The sequence below is a fragment of the Rhinoderma darwinii genome, chromosome 1 (assembly GCF_050947455.1).
Source record: "Rhinoderma darwinii isolate aRhiDar2 chromosome 1, aRhiDar2.hap1, whole genome shotgun sequence".
Classification (NCBI taxonomy): domain Eukaryota; kingdom Metazoa; phylum Chordata; class Amphibia; order Anura; family Rhinodermatidae; genus Rhinoderma; species Rhinoderma darwinii.
In genome coordinates, this window is record NC_134687.1 from 604,267,028 (window position 1) to 604,285,381 (window position 18,354).

Sequence of the window (18,354 nt, forward strand, 5' to 3'; positions counted from 1 at the left end):
CTGGAGGACAACCCTCTTCCAAAACAAGAAATGTCGCACAATTGATCCAAAATAAAAGTGTTACGTCAACCGGGTCATCATGATTGGCTACAATATTAATGTCACATGACTTAATAGTCGTGATATGACTATCCGGAAGACTGTCAGCGGGGGAAGCAGTGGTTGGTGGAAATAGTTGTTTTTTTTTACGTTTGTAGGTATATTTAAATGTTTTATTTTTCTCAAAAGCACAGTAAAGAGTTTCCCAAAATCGACCCCTTTAAAGGGGTTGCCCAGGATTGGAAAAGCATGGCTGCTTTCTTCAAGAAACATCACACCTGTCCATAAGTGTATCTGGTATTGCAGCTCAACTCTTTTGAAGTGAATGGGGCTAAGCCGTAATGCCACACACAGCCTGTGAAAAGATGTGGCACTGTTACTGAAAGCAACAAATTTTTTTAGATCCTAGATCCCGCTTATAATTTTTAGGTTTTAATCCAAATTAAACCACACTCCTTTATTGAAAGGCTTTAGGCAGGGGTGTAGCCATAGGGGGTGCAGAGGTATCAGTCACACCCAGATCCTGGTATATAGGCCATATCAGAAGACAACAATCAAAATGACGTATGGTAGGTGGGGGTCCTGGTACAGATAATGAATTAAGGACCAACATGCTTCAAGTTAAACCTCTGGCTACCGGCCATAAAGAACATGCAAAAATAACGGCAGCCAGATGCTATATAGAATTTGTGCTATTTTCTACTCCAGATCTTCTCTAAAAAATGGTATGTGACAGTTTTTAGAAATGTGCCGAATTATGTAAAAACCTTTGTAGAATTGACGGCCCCGGGGGTGGATTTAATATTTTCATCAATATTTTGCAATAATTTATTTTCCTTTCTAGAGCGCGTGAATTAGAACTCCAGGTCTTTACCCAATATCAAAAAGTTTACTACAAGAAAAAGTTTACATGCATAAATGAACTTTCCATTCTCATATATACATATAGTCATACTATATATATATATATATATGTATATATATATATATATATATATATATATATATATATATATATATATATATATATATATATATATATAGTGTCTGTGCTTCTTTGGAATGATTTGCTGAACAGTCAATATCTATACAGTTGTATAGATTTCATATGAAAATAATCTACAAGGGATACAACGACGTCCATGTTGGTTCAGTGATGTGGACCGGCCACCTAGTCAATGGTTATGGTAGCCATTGTTCATGTCCAAAGAAATTCAGCCAATCAGGAACTACACTTAAACCCCCATGTCTTTAGTAGATTGGTACAGCCCACAACATGGCTGCTTCCATGAAGTGGTGCCCCCTTTAAGTCAATGTTTCTAGTTACTAGTATCAGAAAGTGGAGCATGGTTCAATTGCATATTCCATGGATCGCCTGCTCCGACAAAGAACGGCTGAGGAGAAATATTCTCATTATGTGCCAAAGAAAATGCGTAAAGTCCACCATGCCTGTCCGACTCCAAACGCGTTCGCTCTAGTAGTTTCAGGTGAGAGTCCTCGTATTGTTTGTCTTTCAAATTTAGAATGTTTTTAGGTTCTTCAAGTAGATGCTTTGCGCTAGGCCCCGGTACACATATAGTTCCATTGGCCCTGTGGTTACCACCGCTTTCCAGACTTGGCGGCATCATAACAAAGGGCTCGCCCTCTGGTCGGTTGTTGCGGGCAAACAGTAGACTTGAGGTTCTCCAGTAGGCCGGCTTCCTGCCTCTTCTGGGCCTGGACATTCGACAGCTCTGTCTCTTGATGTGACGGTGGAGGTGATCTGACCGGGTGAAGCTTTTGTAGCAAAACTCACACTGGTAGGGCCGGATCCCCGTGTGGATTCGCATGTGGTTCTTAAGGTCGTAGTTATGGACAAATTTAGCATTGCAGTGGATGCACAAATATGGCCGCTCTCCGGTGTGTTTCCTCATGTGAATCTTCAGCTTGTCCTGCCTGAAAGAATAAGATATTTGTTTATTTAATGGACACAGGTCATACAAGTCCCGAAATACATTATCTATCTCTTTATCTATTAAATATCTATAGCTGTTTTATATTGATATCTGTTTCAGGCTACTTAGGCATAGACCGCAATCATAGGGTCCCATAGCGAAATTTTAAATGGGCCCCGCTGAGAGCTCGACATATTTAGTTACTTGTTATGTGGAGTAATAATAAAACCAGATTGTTATGTTTCTAAAAAAAACAAACGTCAGAGATTAACAAATGAGTTGCATTCTTTTTCTGACACAATTGTACATGTTGGAAAAAGTGGAACAGGGACTTCTTAAATATGGCGTTCAGCCCAAACGCCATATTTTTCAGTTGCTTATGCCAGAAAACGGCATTAAATAAATTGATAAATCTCCCCCAGTAAACTCCAAATCCCCTACTTCCTATTACACCCTTCATGATAAAATTGTGGTAGCCTGCAGCAACCACTAGGGGAGCTCACTGCATATAGACATACAACTACTAATAAACTCCATTGGAGCTGTAAAAATCTCTATGCATTGAGCTCCCCCTGGTGGTGGCTGCAGGCAAACACTGAGCCTGTGCCTGCAAGCAGAAGAGGCAGTTCAGAGTCTGGCCCCATTCTACCAGGGGCGCCATAGTCACATGGTCCTGCACCCGCTGGCTTATTTTTCTTAGGACTTGTGTACGTTTGTGGGTTAGGTCCTGATGATAGATTTTGTTTAAAGGAGTAGTCTGTTTTGGACAGGCCTTTTTTGTTAGAAGGGTCCTGCAACGATAAACTGATCAAAGGGGGGTTCCTCTCAAGAAAACCCTCTGTTATCTATGGGTGAACCACAGGACAAAAAAAAGCATCACACATGTAATCAATGATCTGTCTGTGTAATGTGTAGAGGTGCCGGGTCCTCCAAAGAGAGATTGAGACAATCTTTAAGGGTAGGAACACACACACACACACACACACACACACACACACACACGCACGCACGCACGCTCCGGCCTCCCTGGATGACGTTGCAGCGCTCACATGGCCTGCAACATCATCCAGGGAGGCCAGAATGGAGAAGAAGCAAGGAAAGCTGGGTAAGTATAACTTTATTTATTTTTTTCTTACTATGCGATTCTGCCGCAAATATCGCAACAATGGGTAAACCCGCAACAGAAGAGCTGCGATTCCGCAGCATTAATTGACATGCTGCGGTTGAAGAAACCGCACCGCTGGTCAATTTATGTGCATTTTTTTCTGCACCATTTTTCCCGCAGTTTTGGGACGAGATTTGTTGAAATCTCACCCACACTGCTGCTACTGTAATACTCTGCAGATTTTCAGCCGCTTCGTGTCTGTTCGGCTTTTTCCGGAAATAAATGTAGCGTGTACGGACTCAATAGAAAGTCTATGAGCCCGTACTCCGATACATCGGCTTTCCGGAAAAAGTCGAACAGACACGAAGCGGCTGAGCGCTCACACGAGTGCTTCAGCTGCTTCGTTCTAGCGATTGGTGTGGGTCTCAGTGCTCGGACCCCCAGCAATCCAAACATGTCAGAAGTTTGTCAAACGTTTAGCTACACTTTAAAATATCGCATTCTATAACCTGCAGAGTGAATGCAGGAAGACAAAATTCACAATGATAGAATTGCTGCTGTTTGGTCAGCTCACTTCCCCCCAAAAAAATGAAATTGAAAGAGAAAAAGTCATATGTACCCAAAATAGTGCCAATAAAAACACCAGCACGCCCCGCAAAAAAACAAGCCCTCACACCGCTCCATCAGCGGAAAAATGTAAAAAGTTATGGGTCTCAGAATGTGGCGACTCAAAACGTTTTTTTTTTTTTTTAAGTAATTGCTTTTATTTTGTAAAAGTTAAACAATAAAAAATATAGATATAAATTTGGAATCGCCATAATCGTTCTGACCTGCAGAATAAAGTTAGACATCTTGTTTTTACCGCAAAAACAAAACGAATAAAATCTATGGCGGAATTGCAGGGTTGTTTTTTTTATTCCACCCCACAAGTTACTGAATACATTATATGGTAACATTAAAATATACAACTCTTCCCACAAAACAAACAGGCCCTCATACGGCTATGTTGACAGAAAAAAAAAAAAGTTCTGGTTCATGGAAAGCGAAGACGGAAAAACTAAAATAAAAGAATGAAAAATGGCTGCGGCAGGAAAGGGCTAAAGTAATATTCCCGCTTCAGCAAATTAATGTTATTTTTTGTATAGTAAAAAGTTTCCAATATATTTTCTGTAGTAATTTCTCACAGTTTTCAAGATCTCTGCTTGTAGTCATTTAGTAGGAACAGTCATTGTTTACTTCCAGTGGATAAAATTCTGTCCATGGTCATGTGATGGACACACAGGTGCTGGGATCGTTAGGGCTCATTCAGACGAGCGTGTTCCTCATCCGTGCGCTGTCCGTTGAAATCACACTCAGTACACGGACCCATGCATTTCAATGGGGCTATTCAGACATGCGTGAGTTTTCATGCAGCGAGTGTCCGTTGCATGAAAATCACTGCATGTCCTGTATTGCTGCGTTTTTGCGGACGTTGTCGCCCATTGAGGTCTATGGGTGCGTGAAAACCACGGACAGCACATGGACGACATCCGTGTGCTGTTTGTGTTTCACGCATCAGTTGGTAAAGAAATGCAGAGAATTAAAAGAAAAAAAAGGAAGTGCTTGAAGAGGCTAACCACGGACGTGAAAAACGGATTCCACACGACACGCAAAGCACACTGATGCCATAAGCAACGCACACGGACATGAAATGTAGGACATACGGTCAGACACCCTCGTGTGATTGTAGCCTTAGGGCTCGTCCACACATAGCGGAATTGCTACATATTTTCCATCCGCAATTCGGAATTGCAGATGGAAAATACGCAGCAGAATACAGTAGAAGCAACGTGGGTGAGATTTAACAAATCTCACCCACACGCTGAGTAAATATTCCCAGCAGAAATTGACCTGCGGTGCGTATTTTTCGTACCGCAGCAGGTCCATTCCTGCTGCGGAAAGTGGACTGTTTTTCAGAGGAGATGTCACGATCTCCGAGCATTGTGAAAAATGCAGCAAAATACGCACCATATTCTGCAGTAAAAACCACAGGAAATGATGCGTTTTTAACGCAGCGGAAAGTCTGCTACTTTCAAAGGATTTGCTGCAGAACTTTTCTGCAGCAATTCCGTTACGTGTGGACAAGCCCTAAGGCCTCATGCCCGCCTCAGTTATTTTCTTCAGGGTGCTATCCGTTTTTTTAACGGATAACACACTGACACATTCATTTTATTGGGGTCATGCACACTTTCGTTGTTTTAACGGAACCGTGTGGCCGTTCCGAAAAAAATAGGACAGTTCCTACTCCTGTCCATTTTTGACGGAACAGTCTCAGCCTTTTCATTCATTTGGTCCATTGAAACAACGGACGCCATCCGTGTACGGTTCATGTTTCACGGATTTGCCATGCAACGGAAGTGTGCATGAGGCCTTACAGTCTGTGTATCTGAGCTGTGTCTTGTAACGACCCCAGCACCGGTGTCCATCACATGACCATGGATAGAATTTTTCCACTGGAAGCACCACCTGCACCACCCCGATGACAGCCATATATAGGTATATAATGTCCGGCTGCGTACAAGTGTATATACAGTGCAGAACAGTAGAATATGAGAATTTCTATCAGGATGCTCGGCCAAGCGCTCACACTGTAATGTTTTACTGGCACTGAATCAACACCCTGGCCGGATAAGACATGGACGGAGCTGTAAACAGAAGGAGAACCTGTAGGGGTACATGCACATGTTGCGGAATTTGGTGTAGAAAATCTGCGCCTAAACACTGCGGAATAATCGCAACGGAATTGTGTGCGGAAATTCCGCAGCATTTACAGTAGCAGCAAAGTGAATGAGATTTAGAAAAAAAAATGCAGCATAAACGTTAATAAATTTACCTGCGGTGCGGAATTTAATTCCGCAGCATGTCCATTTATGCTGCGTTTTTTGTTGCTTTACTATTGCGGGTTTTCCCCATTGAATTCAATGGGGAGGCAAAACCCGCAACAGAAAGAAAAGTTTTGCGGTGTAATCACAGTGATTACGCCACTAAAATCGCAACTCCGGAAAAAAAAATCATACTTACCCAGAGCGCCCTCCTCCTTCCTGCAGTCCGGCCTCCTGGGATAACGTTTCATCCCATGTGGCCACTGCAGCCAATCACAGGCTGCAGAGTCACATGGCCTGCAACGTCATCGTAGGGGGCCGGACTACGTGCAGAGAAGACGGAGGGGGTAAGTATGAGCGCTTTCTACCGTAGTGGAAATTCGGTTAGAAAAAACACACCACAATGTGGTGTGATTTTTCAGACAGAATGTACTGCGGGTTACAGGTCGGACACTCTGCGTGATTTTTACCCAACTTATCCGACCCGTTGAACTCGGCCTAATAGTGCAGGTTTTTTTTTAATATGTTTTAGGTGCAGTTTTTACATTTTTATGCGGAAATAGGTGCGTTTTTATGCGTTTTTTTAAAAAACTGGTCCGCAAGCAAGTGAAAACGCAAGATGAATTGACATGTTGCGGATTTTAAAATGCATACCGCAGGTCAATTTAGAAAAAAATCTGCAACGTGTAGATGAGATTTATTGAAATCCGCACCTATTACGCATCGTGTGCATTTGGCGTTATATCGGACGTGGTTTGCAATCCAGATGAGGACGGTAGTAGTTCAGTTCAACAAACAGCCCTGACTGGGTTACTGTATGATCACTACACATAAGATGTGTATATATATATATATATATATATATATATATATATATATATGTGTGTGTGTGTGGCAGGGGGGTACAGAAAGAAAATCGCTGACATGCAATTGCTTGCCATTTAGAGAACAGGTGTCCCTTATATGCCAGAGGGGCCCTGGCACCAGACCTGGTGCCCAACTCCTACACCCCTGCTTCCGCAATCCATGTTTTAGAACATGGCCATCGTATAATGAAAAGTTCTGTAACTTTCTGATATACTTTGTGGTTCATTTCCTCACCATTTGCAAGATCTCTGTATGCTGTCAATGAATGGGTAATTGTTTGTTTACAAGCAGAAGCTTAACCCCTTGAGTACCCAGCTCATTTTGGCCTTGAGCACCAGACCCATTTTTTAAAATCTGACATGTATCACTTTATGTTGTAATAACTCTGGAATGCTTTTGCCTATCCAAGCGATTTTGAGATTGTTTTCTCGTGACATATTGTACTTTAGTTTAGTGCAAAAATTTGGTCGATAAATTCATTGCTTATTTGTGAAAAACACCAAGATTTAGCGAAAATATGAAGAAATTATGATTTTTCCAATTTTAAATGCATCTGCTTGTAAAACAGATGGTAATACCACACAAAATAGTTACCAATTAACATCCCCCATATGTCTACTTTATGTTTGCATCGTTTTTTGAACATCCTTTTATTTTTCTATGACCTCACAAGGCTTAGAACTTTAGCAGCAATTTCTCATATTTTTAAGAAAATTTCAAAAAGCGATTTTTTTCAGGGACGAGTTCAGTTCTGAAGTGGTTTTGAGTGCCCTATATATTAGAACCCCCATAAAACACCCCATTTTGAAAACTGCACCCCTCAAAGTATCCAAAACAGCATTCAGAAAGTGTTTCAACCCTTTAGGCGTTTTACAGGAATTGAAGGAAAGTAGAGCTGAAATTTTCAAATTTCATTTTTTTTTACAAAATTCATATGTAATACATTTTTTCTGTACCACAGAAGGTTTTACCTGAGAAATGCAACTCAATATTTATTGCCCAGATTCTGCAGTTTTTAGAAATAACCAACATGTGGCCCTAGTGCGCTAATGGACTGAAACACAGTGTAAAGGATCTGCCAGGCACTGCTGGGTTAACTCCCAGAACTAATCAGTCAGCACCTCAGAATACATCCCTGAGACTGACTCCTGCTTCCACCATTCAGGCTGGCAGGCTTAGGAGTGGGAGAGCCTATCGTAACCTGGCCAGACTCAGCTAGCTCCCGCCCTCGGTCTATTTAAGCCTGCACTTCCTGTCCCTCGGTGCTTGTTATTGCTTTGGTTTCCTTCCTTGTGGTTCCTGGCCCAGCAACAGCTCCTGCTATTTTTGATCCTGCTCCATACCGACCCTGGCTTACCGACTACTCTTCTGCTGTTCGTTTTGTACCTCGCACACTCCTGGCTTGACTCGGCTCGTTCACCACTCTGGTTGCTCACGGTGTTGCCGTGGGCAACGGCCCCTTTTCCTTGCTTGTGTTCCTTGTATGTTTGTCGTGTTTGTCGTGCACTTACTGAGCGCAGGGACCGCCGCCCAGTTGTACCCCGTCGCCTAGGGCGGGTCGTTGCAAGTAGGCAGGGACAGAGTGGCGGGTAGATTAGGGCTCACTTGTCCGTCTCCCTACCCCCTGCCGCTACATAATAACAAGCCCATACCTAGTCTACCCCTGGTCCCTGACACCACTATGGATCCCCGTGAGACCCTGGCTCAGCAAATGCAGGGTCTCTCCCTACAGGTCCAGGCCCTGGCTCAGAGGGTCAACCAGCCTGATGCTACCCTGGTAGTTCCCCGCACCGCACCTCTTGAACCCCACCTCAAGTTGCCCGACCGGTTCTCAGGGGACCGGAGGACTTTTCTCTCCTTTCGGGAGAGTTGTAGGCTTTACTTTCGTTTAAAGCCTCATTCCTCAGGTTCTGAGAGCCAGCGGGTGGGTATAATTATGTCCCGGCTCCAGGAAGGGCCCCAAGAGTGGGCCTTCTCCTTGGCTCCTGACGCCCCTGAACTTTCCTCCGTTGATTGTTTCTTTTCTGCTCTCGGACTTATTTATGACGAGACTGACAGGACTGCCTTTGCCGAGAGTCAGCTGGTGACCTTAAGTCAGGGTAAGAGACCTGTTGAGGAGTATTGCTCTGACTTTCGGAAGTGGTGCGTAGCTTCTCGGTGGAATGACCCTGCCTTAAGGTGCCAGTTTAGGTTGGGTCTGTCGAATGCCCTGAAAGACCTGCTAGTTAGCTATCCCTCTTGTGACTCCCTAGACCAGGTTATGGCTTTAGCGATACGACTTGACCGACGTCTCAGGGAACGACAACGTGAACGTTTATGTGTTTTCTCCTCCGACTCCCCCATGATGCCTCCCGAAGCTCCGTTGCTTCGTTCCTCCCCGAAAGATTCAGAGATACCTATGCAACTCGGGGCCTCCGTGTCCCCCCAACAACGTAGAGAATTCCGCAGGAAGAATGGTCTCTGCTTCTACTGTGGGGACGACAAGCATCAAGTGAACAACTGTCCTAAGCGTAAGGTTGCAGCCAGAGAACTTCCGCGTCTAAGTGATCATCGGGGAGGTCACTTGGGCGCACAGGTATTTCCCGTAAATATGAAACGTACTAAGATCTTGCTTCCCTTTCAGGTCTCTTTTGGTGGTAGGTCTGCTACCGGCAGTGCTTTCGTGGATTCAGGGTCCTCTACTAATATCATGTCTGTGGAATTTGCTATGTCCCTTGCTATGCCTCTTATTGATTTGCCTAAACCTGTCCCGGTAGTGGGTATCGACGCCACTCCTCTTGCTAATGGTTATTTTACACAGCATACCCCTGTTTTTGAACTCCTTGTTGGCTCCATGCATTTGGAGCAATGCTCTGTACTGTTGATGCAGGGATTATCGTACGATTTGGTGCTAGGTCTTCCCTGGTTGCAGTTGCATAATCCTACGTTTGACTGGAATACTGGGGAGCTAACCAAATGGGGTAATGAATGTTGTACGTCATGTTTTTCTGTTAATTCTATTTCTCCCCCTAAGGAGGCGAATACGCTACCCGAGTTTGTTCAGGACTTCGCTGATGTTTTCTCTAGGGAGGCCTCCGAAGTGTTACCTCCTCATAGAGAATACGATTGCGCTATCGAATTGGTACCAGGAGCTAAGCTTCCTAAGGGTAGGATATTTAATCTTTCTTGTCCCGAACGTGAAGCTATGAGAGTGTATATCCAGGAATCCCTGGCCAAGGGTTACATTCGTCCCTCTTCTTCTCCGGTAGGTGCTGGCTTCTTCTTCGTGGGGAAGAAGGATGGTGGTCTTAGGCCATGCATTGACTACCGTAGCCTGAATAAGGTCACGGTAAGGAACCAGTATCCCCTTCCTTTGATTCCTGATCTCTTTAATCAGGTTCAGGGGGCCCAATGGTTTTCTAAATTGGATCTACGGGGGGCGTATAACCTTATTCGCATCAAAGAGGGGGATGAGTGGAAGACTGCGTTTAACACGCCCGAAGGCCATTTCGAATACCTCGTCATGCCCTTTGGGTTGTGTAATGCCCCTGCGGTCTTCCAGAATTTCATAAATGAGATTTTGAGAAATTACCTGGGGATTTTTCTGGTAGTGTACCTTGATGACATACTGGTGTTTTCCAAGGACTGGTCCTCCCACGTGGAGCATGTCAGGAAGGTGCTCCAGGTCCTTCGGGAAAATAAACTGTTTGCCAAAACCGAAAAATGTGTGTTTGGGGTACAGGAGATTCCATTTTTGGGTCAAATCCTCACTCCTCATGAATTCCGCATGGACCCCGCCAAGGTTCAGGCTGTGGCGGAATGGGTCCAACCTGCCTCCCTGAAGGCGTTACAGTGTTTTTTGGGATTTGCTAATTATTACAGGAGATTTATTGCTAACTTCTCGGTCATCGCTAAGCCCCTTACGGACCTCACTCGCAAAGGTGCTGATCTCCTCCACTGGCCTCCTGAGGCTGTCCAGGCTTTTGAGGTCCTTAAGAAGTGCTTTGTCTCGGCCCCGGTGCTGGTTCAGCCCAACCAAATGGAGCCATTTATCGTGGAAGTTGACGCATCTGAGGTGGGAGTGGGGGCTGTCTTGTCCCAGGGTACCAGGTCCCTCACCCATCTCCGCCCCTGTGCCTACTTCTCCAGGAAGTTTTCGCCAACTGAAAGTAACTATGATATTGGCAACCGCGAACTCTTAGCCATTAAATGGGCATTTGAAGAGTGGCGCCACTTCCTGGAGGGGGCTAGGCACCAGGTAACGGTCCTTACCGACCACAAGAATCTGGTGTTCCTAGAATCTGCCCGGAGGCTAAACCCGAGACAAGCTCGATGGGCGTTATTTTTTACCAGATTCAATTTTTTGGTTACCTATAGGGCTGGGTCTAAAAATATTAAGGCTGATGCACTGTCGCGTAGCTTCATGGCCAGCCCTCCTTCGGAGGAAGATCCTGCTTGTATTTTGCCTCCAGGTATAATCATTTCCTCGATCGATTCTGATTTAGTTTCTGAAATTGCTGCTGATCAAGGTGCAGCTCCCGGGAACCTTCCTGAGAACAAGCTGTTTGTTCCCCTGCAATTCCGGCTAAGAGTACTTAGGGAAAATCATGACTCCGCACTATCTGGCCATCCAGGCATCCTGGGTACCAAACACCTCATTACCAGAAATTATTGGTGGCCTGGGTTGCCTAAAGACGTTAAGGCCTACGTCGCCGCTTGTGAGGTTTGTGCTAGGTCCAAGACTCCCAGGTCCCGACCAGCGGGCTTACTGCGTTCGTTGCCCATTCCCCAGAGACCTTGGACACATATCTCCATGGATTTTATCACCGATTTGCCTCCATCCCAAGGCAAGTCGGTGGTGTGGGTGGTGGTGGACCGCTTCAGTAAGATGTGCCACTTTGTGCCCCTCAAGAAACTACCCAACGCCAAAACGTTGGCTACCTTGTTTGTCAAACACATCCTGCGTCTCCATGGGGTCCCTGTCAATATTGTTTCGGACAGAGGGGTACAATTTGTTTCATTGTTTTGGAGAGCCTTCTGTATGAAGTTGGGGATTGATCTGTCCTTCTCCTCTGCCTTCCATCCTGAAACCAATGGCCAAACGGAGAGGACTAATCAGTCCCTAGAACAATACTTAAGGTGTTTTGTCTCTGACTGTCAATTTGATTGGGTCTCTTTCATTCCCCTCGCCGAATTTTCCCTTAATAACCGGGTCAGTAACTCGTCTGGGGTCTCTCCTTTTTTTTGTAATTTTGGGTTTAATCCACGGTTCTCCTCCGTTTCACCTGGTAGTTCCAACAATCCTGAGGTAGAGGTCGTTCATCGGGAACTGTGCACAGTCTGGGCCCAGGTTCAGAAAAACCTAGAGGTGTCCCAGAGCGTACAAAAAACTCAGGCTGATAAAAAACGTTCTGCTAACCCCCTGTTTATGGTCGGGGATCTGGTGTGGTTGTCGTCTAGGAACTTGCGTCTCAAGGTTCCGTCCAAGAAGTTTGCTCCCCGGTTTATTGGGCCGTATAAGGTCATTGAGGTCCTCAATCCTGTCTCCTTCCGGCTGGAGTTACCCCCGTCTTTTCGGATACACGACGTGTTTCATGCCTCCCTCCTCAAACGCTGCTCCCCGTCCTTGGCTCCCTCGAGGAGACCTCCTGTTCCCATCCTCACCCCTGAGGGGGTGGAATTCGAGGTGGCCAGGATTGTGGACAGCAAGATGGTCCAAGGCTCCCTCCAGTACCTGGTCCATTGGAGAGGATACGGGCCCGAGGAGAGGACTTGGGTACCCGCCCGGGATGTTCACGCTGGGGTATTGGTCAGGAGGTTCCACCTGCGTTTCCCCAGTAAGCCAGGTCCACTTAGAAAGGGTCCGGTGGCCCCTCATAAAAGGGGGGGTACTGTAAAGGATCTGCCAGGCACTGCTGGGTTAACTCCCAGAACTAATCAGTCAGCACCTGAGAATACATCCCTGAGACTGACTCCTGCTTCCACCATTCAGGCTGGCAGGCTTAGGAGTGGGAGAGCCTATAGTAACCTGGCCAGACTCAGCTAGCTCCCGCCCTCGGTCTATTTAAGCCTGCACTTCCTGTCCCTCGGTGCTTGTTATTGCTTTGGTTTCCTTCCTTGTGGTTCCTGGCCCAGCTACAGCTCCTGCTATTTTTGATCCTGCTCCATACCGACCCTGGCTTACCGACTACTCTTCTGCTGTTCGTTTTGTACCTCGCACACTCCTGGCTTGACTCGGCTCGTTCACCACTCTGGTTGCTCACGGTGTTGCCGTGGGCAACGGCCCCTTTTCCTTGCTTGTGTTCCTTGTATGTTTGTCGTGTTTGTCGTGCACTTACTGAGCGCAGGGACCGCCGCCCAGTTGTACCCCGTCGCCTAGGGCGGGTCGTTGCAAGTAGGCAGGGACAGAGTGGCGGGTAGATTAGGGCTCACTTGTCCGTCTCCCTACCCCCTGCCGTTACACACAGGCCTCAGAAGCAAAGGAGCACCTCTTGGATTTTGGGGCCTCCTTTTTTCAGAATATATTTTAGGCACCATGTCAGGTTTGAAGAGGTCTTGTGGTGCCTAAACAGTCGAAACCCTCAAAAGTGACCCCCATTTTTTAAACTACACCCCTCAGGGAATTTATCTAGGGGTATAGTTAGCATTTTGACTCCACAGGTATTTTGCTATATTTTCTGGAGTTAGTCTGTGAAAATGAAAATCTACTTTTTTTCTGGAAAAACGTAAAAATTTCTAATTTTTGCAAGAAATAAAGGAGAGAAAGCACCCCAACATTTGTAAAGCAATTTCTCGCTTTTACGGAAATACCCCATATGTGGTAATAAACTGCTGTTTGGACCCACAGCAGGGCTCAGAAGGGAAGGACCCCCATTTGGATTTTGGAGCTCTGATTTTGCTGGATTGGTTTTCAGTGCCGTGTCACGTTTGCAACGCCCTGGAGGGACCTAAACAGTGGAATCCCCCCAAAAGTGACCCCATTTTGGAAACTATACCCCTCAAGGAATTTTTCTAGTGGTATAGTTATCATTTTGACCCCACAGGTTTTTTGCTGAATTTATTGGAATTAGTCTGTGAAGATGAAAAGAGACTTTTTTTTGGAAAAAACACAGAATTTTCTAATTTTTATAAGGAATAAAGGAGAAAAAGCACCTCAACATTTGTAAAGCAATTTCTCCTGATTACGGAAATACCCCATTATGTGGTAATAAACTGCTGTTTGGACCCATGGCAGGGCTCAGAAGGGACGGAGCACCATTTGGATTTTGCAGCTCAGATTTTGCTGAATTGGTTTCTGGGGGCCATGTCGCATTTGCAGAGTCCCTGAAGTACCAGTACAGTAGAAATTCCCCAGATGTGATCCCAAATTGGAGACTATACCCCTGAAAGAATTAAATTAGACGTGTAGTGAGCATTTTGAACCCTCAGGTGTTTTATAGATTTTATTAGAATTGGTCCGTGAAAATGAAAACATTTTTTTTTCCAATAACCTGTAGCTTTAGCTCAGAATTTTTCATTTCCACAAGGAATACAGGAGAAAAGACACCCCAAAATGTGTTACACAATTTCTCCTGATTACGGAAATACCCCATATGTGGTTGTAAACGGCTATTTGGACATACGGCAAGGGTCTAAAGGGAAAAAGCGCAATTTCGTTTTTGGAGTGGAGATTTGACAAAATTGGTTTTTGGTGCCATGTTGCATTGCGCTGAGGTACGAGTACAGTGAAAACTCCAGAGAAGTGACCCCATTTAGGAAACTACACCCCTCAAGGAATTCATCTAGAAGTGTAGTGAGCATTTTGACCCCCAAAGGTTTTGCAGAAATTAGTGCACAGTGGATGTTGCAGATTGAAAATTGACATTTTCCACATATATGCTATTTCAGTGGCCAATGCGTTGGGCCCAGCTTGTACCACTGGAGACATACGCCCCATAAATTGTTAAGCGGTTCTCCAGAGTACGGTAATACCCTATATGTGGTCATAAACTGCTGTTTGGGCACACTGCCAGGCCCAGAAGGAGCGCCATTTGGCTTTTGGAGCGCAGATTTTGCTTGGTAGTAGTTTTGTTTAGTGTTTTACTGGTGTTTCAGTTTATAATGTGGGGGCATATGTAATCTGTGCGGAGTACATACATTTTTTGCGTGACACACTGTCGTTTTTATTGGTACCATGTTTGGCTACGCGCAACTTTTTGATCACTTTTTATTCCATTTTTTTGGAAACAACGTGACCAAAAAAGGAAATTCTGCCATTGTTTTTTATGGTATTTTTTTTACGGTGTTCACCGTGCGGGATAAATAATATGATATTTTTTTTAGGTCAGGCCGATACGAACGCGGCGATACCTATTATGTCTAGTTTTTGTCTTTTTTTTTCATTTTTTTTCTAATTATAAAGAGCTTGATCAGGGAAACAGGGCGATTATTGTTTTCATTATGTAAAACTTGTATTTATTTATTTATCTAAAACTTTTTTTTTTTCACTTTTTATTTTACACATACTAGGGGACTGGAAGATCTGATCTTCTGATCCCCTGCACAATACACTGCACTACTTCTGTATGTACTGATGTAGTGCAGTGTATTGTAACTGTCACTTTACAACTGACAGTTGAGCCTATTACGTCCTGCCTTGGGCAGGACCTAATAGGCTCCCGTACCTGGCAACCAGGAAGCCGTTACTAGGCTTCCTGGTTGCCATTGCAACCATCAGAACCCCGCGATTTTTCGTGGGGGGGGGGGCAATGGGGTGCAGAGGGAGCCCCCTCCCTCTGTATCAATCACTTAAATGCCGCTGTCGCTATTGACAGCGGCATTTAAGGGGTTAAACTACAGCGATCGGAGAGGACAGTGATCGCTGTAGTTGCAGTGGGATGTCGGCTGTATATTACAGCCGACATCCGATGAAGATGGAACGAGCACAGCTCCTGTGCCCGCTTCATCCTCAGGGCGTTACTATGCGCCCATTTTCGGGAAGGGGTTAATAAAAATAGTGTTTTTGTTTTTTTACACCGCTTTCTCTGATCTCCTCACGTATCTCACAGAAGTGAGGAGATCAGAGAAAGTGACAGGAGCTTTCTCCTGCAGACGACGTCACAGACGGCTGTGATTGGTCAGACTTCAGAGACTGACCAATCACAGCAATCGCCGGCATTGGGGACTGCTAATTGGTCGCCAGGCCGGTAGCAGAGACGGTTAGCTGTCAATGACAGCTGCCGCCGCTGTTCTGTCACTATGTGATTTCACATAGTGACAGTTTATTCCTGCGCCGTAATAGTACGTCGAAGGTACGCTGGAATAAGCGGCCAGCGACGTACTATTACGTCGAAGGTACGCAAGGGGTTAACTGGTCTAATACTTCTTACAGCTAAGGGTTTGCAACATTTGTAGCTAGTCTAGACAATCCTCTGTGTGCTAAACGGACTGCTACAGTGTATAAGTGCAGGCAAAATGTATCAAAGTATACAAACAGGAGAGAGATTCCGGATGCTGATGTATTTAGCTCACAGAGGATTGCCTAGACTGGACACATTGTATTAAGCACTCAGCTGTGAGAAGTATTACCTCTGTATGGGTTTTCAGCCTCGATAGATTTAGGCACTGACAGCAAACAGAGATCTTAAAATGGTAAACTAAATTAATGAATTGAAACACAGAGTATGAAAAAGTTCTGTAACTTTCTAATCTAACTATAAACTACATTATAATATCAAATTGTTTCTGATCTCTATAAGATGAATTCTGGTTTAAATGTTGATCAATTGTGAATCAATAGGAGGAAACTGTTTTAAGATTTAACCTTCTCCCTTCACTTCAACCACATCCTCTCCCTTCCGCCGGTTGAACTTGATAGACGTCATTATTTTTAAATCATACTAATGATGTGACAATACCTAGATGTACCACTAGATGGCACTAAATCTATGCCTGCTGTGTAGGTGAGAACTGCTCTCTATGAGTAGAACTTTCTGATTTCATTCTCATAACAGACCTTGAGATGTGTGGATGTTGTTTAAAGGTACGGAGTAAATTATGTGTTTTCATAGCCGGCCAGATAAAGAAAATAATAGAATTCTTCACAATTTTTATATGAATTTCTATTTTGATACTCCCAAAAACATCCTTTAACCCCTTCAGGACCAAGCTCATTTTGGCCTTCAGGACCAGACCCATTTTTTCAAATCTGACATATTTCACTTTATGTGGTAATAACTCCGGAACGCTTTTACCTATCAAAGTGATTCTGAGATTGTTTTCTCGTGACACATTGGACTTTATGATAGTGGAAAAATGTGGTCGATAAATTCAATATTTACCAGTGAAAAACACCAAAATTTGGTGAAAAATTGCAAAAATTTGCATTTTTCTAAATGTAAATGTATCTGCTTGTAAGACAGGCAGTTATACCACACAAAATTGTTGCTAATTAACATCCCCCATATGTCTACTTTAGATTGGCATCGTTTTTTGAACATCCTTTTATTTTCTAGGACGTTACAAGGCTTAGAACTTTAGCAGCAATTTCTCACATTTTCAAGAAAATTTCAAAAGGCTATTTTTACAGGGGCCAGTTCAGTTGTGAAGCGGCTTTTAGGGCCTTATATATTAGAAACCGCCAAAAAGTCACCCCATTTTAAAATCTTCACCCCTCAAAGTATTCAAAACAGCATTTAGAAAGTTTCTTAACCCTTTAAACGTTTCACAGGAATTAAAGCAACGTAGAGGTGAAATTTTCAAATTTCATTTTTTTTTTGCAGAAATTCATTTTTATTCTATTTTTTTTGTAACACAGAAGTTTTTACCAGAGAAATGCAACTTAATACTTATTGCCCAGATTCTGCAGTTTTTAGAAATATCCCACATGTGGTCCTAGTGTGGTAATGGACTGAAGCACCGGCCTCAGAAGCAAAGGAGCACCCAGTGGATTTTGGGCCTCCTTTTTATTAGAAAATATTTTAGGCACCATGTCAGGTTTCAAGGGCTCTTTCGGTGCCAAAACAGTGGAAATCCACCAAAAGTGACCCCATTTTGGAAACTACACCCCTTGAGGAAATTATCTAGGGGTGTAGTGAGCATTTTGACCCCGCAGGTTTTTTGCAGAAATTATTGGAAGTAGGCCGTGAAAATAAAAATCGTCATTCTTTCAAAGATTATGTAGGTTTAGCTAATTTTTTCTAATTTCCACGAGGACTAAAGGAGAAAAAGCACCACAACATTTGTAAAGCAATTTCTCCCGAGTAAAACAATACCCCACATGTGGTTATAAACGGATGTTTGGACACACGGCGGAGCTTAGAAGGGAAAGAGCGCCATTTGGCTTTTGGAGCTCAAATTTAGCAGGAATGGTTTGTGGAGACCACGTCGCATTTGCAAAGCCCCTAAGGGACCAAAACAGTGAAAACGCCAAAAAAGTGACTCCATTGAGAAAACTACACCCCTTGAGGAATCCATCTAGGGGTGTAGTGAGCATTTTGCCCCCACAGGTGTTTCATAGATTTTATTAGAATTGGGCAGTGAAAATAAAAAAAATCCTTTTTCTTCAATAAGACGTAGCTTTAGCTCCAAA

At 44.2% G+C, this 18,354-nt stretch overlaps 1 protein-coding gene across 3 annotated transcripts in view; it reads right to left on the bottom strand.

Annotated features, from left to right (window-relative positions):
* Positions 1-1,088: 1,088 nt before the first annotated feature.
* The window catches only part of ZBTB7C (zinc finger and BTB domain containing 7C), a 271,241-nt gene continuing 253,975 nt past the window's right edge, over positions 1,089-18,354 (bottom strand). For all 3 annotated transcript variants that reach the window (XM_075854959.1, XM_075854958.1, XM_075854960.1), the window contains one exon: positions 1,089-1,974. In XM_075854959.1, the coding sequence (XP_075711074.1) occupies positions 1,359-1,974 (616 nt within the window). In that variant the 3' untranslated portion in view covers positions 1,089-1,358. The remainder of the gene's footprint in view (positions 1,975-18,354) is intronic.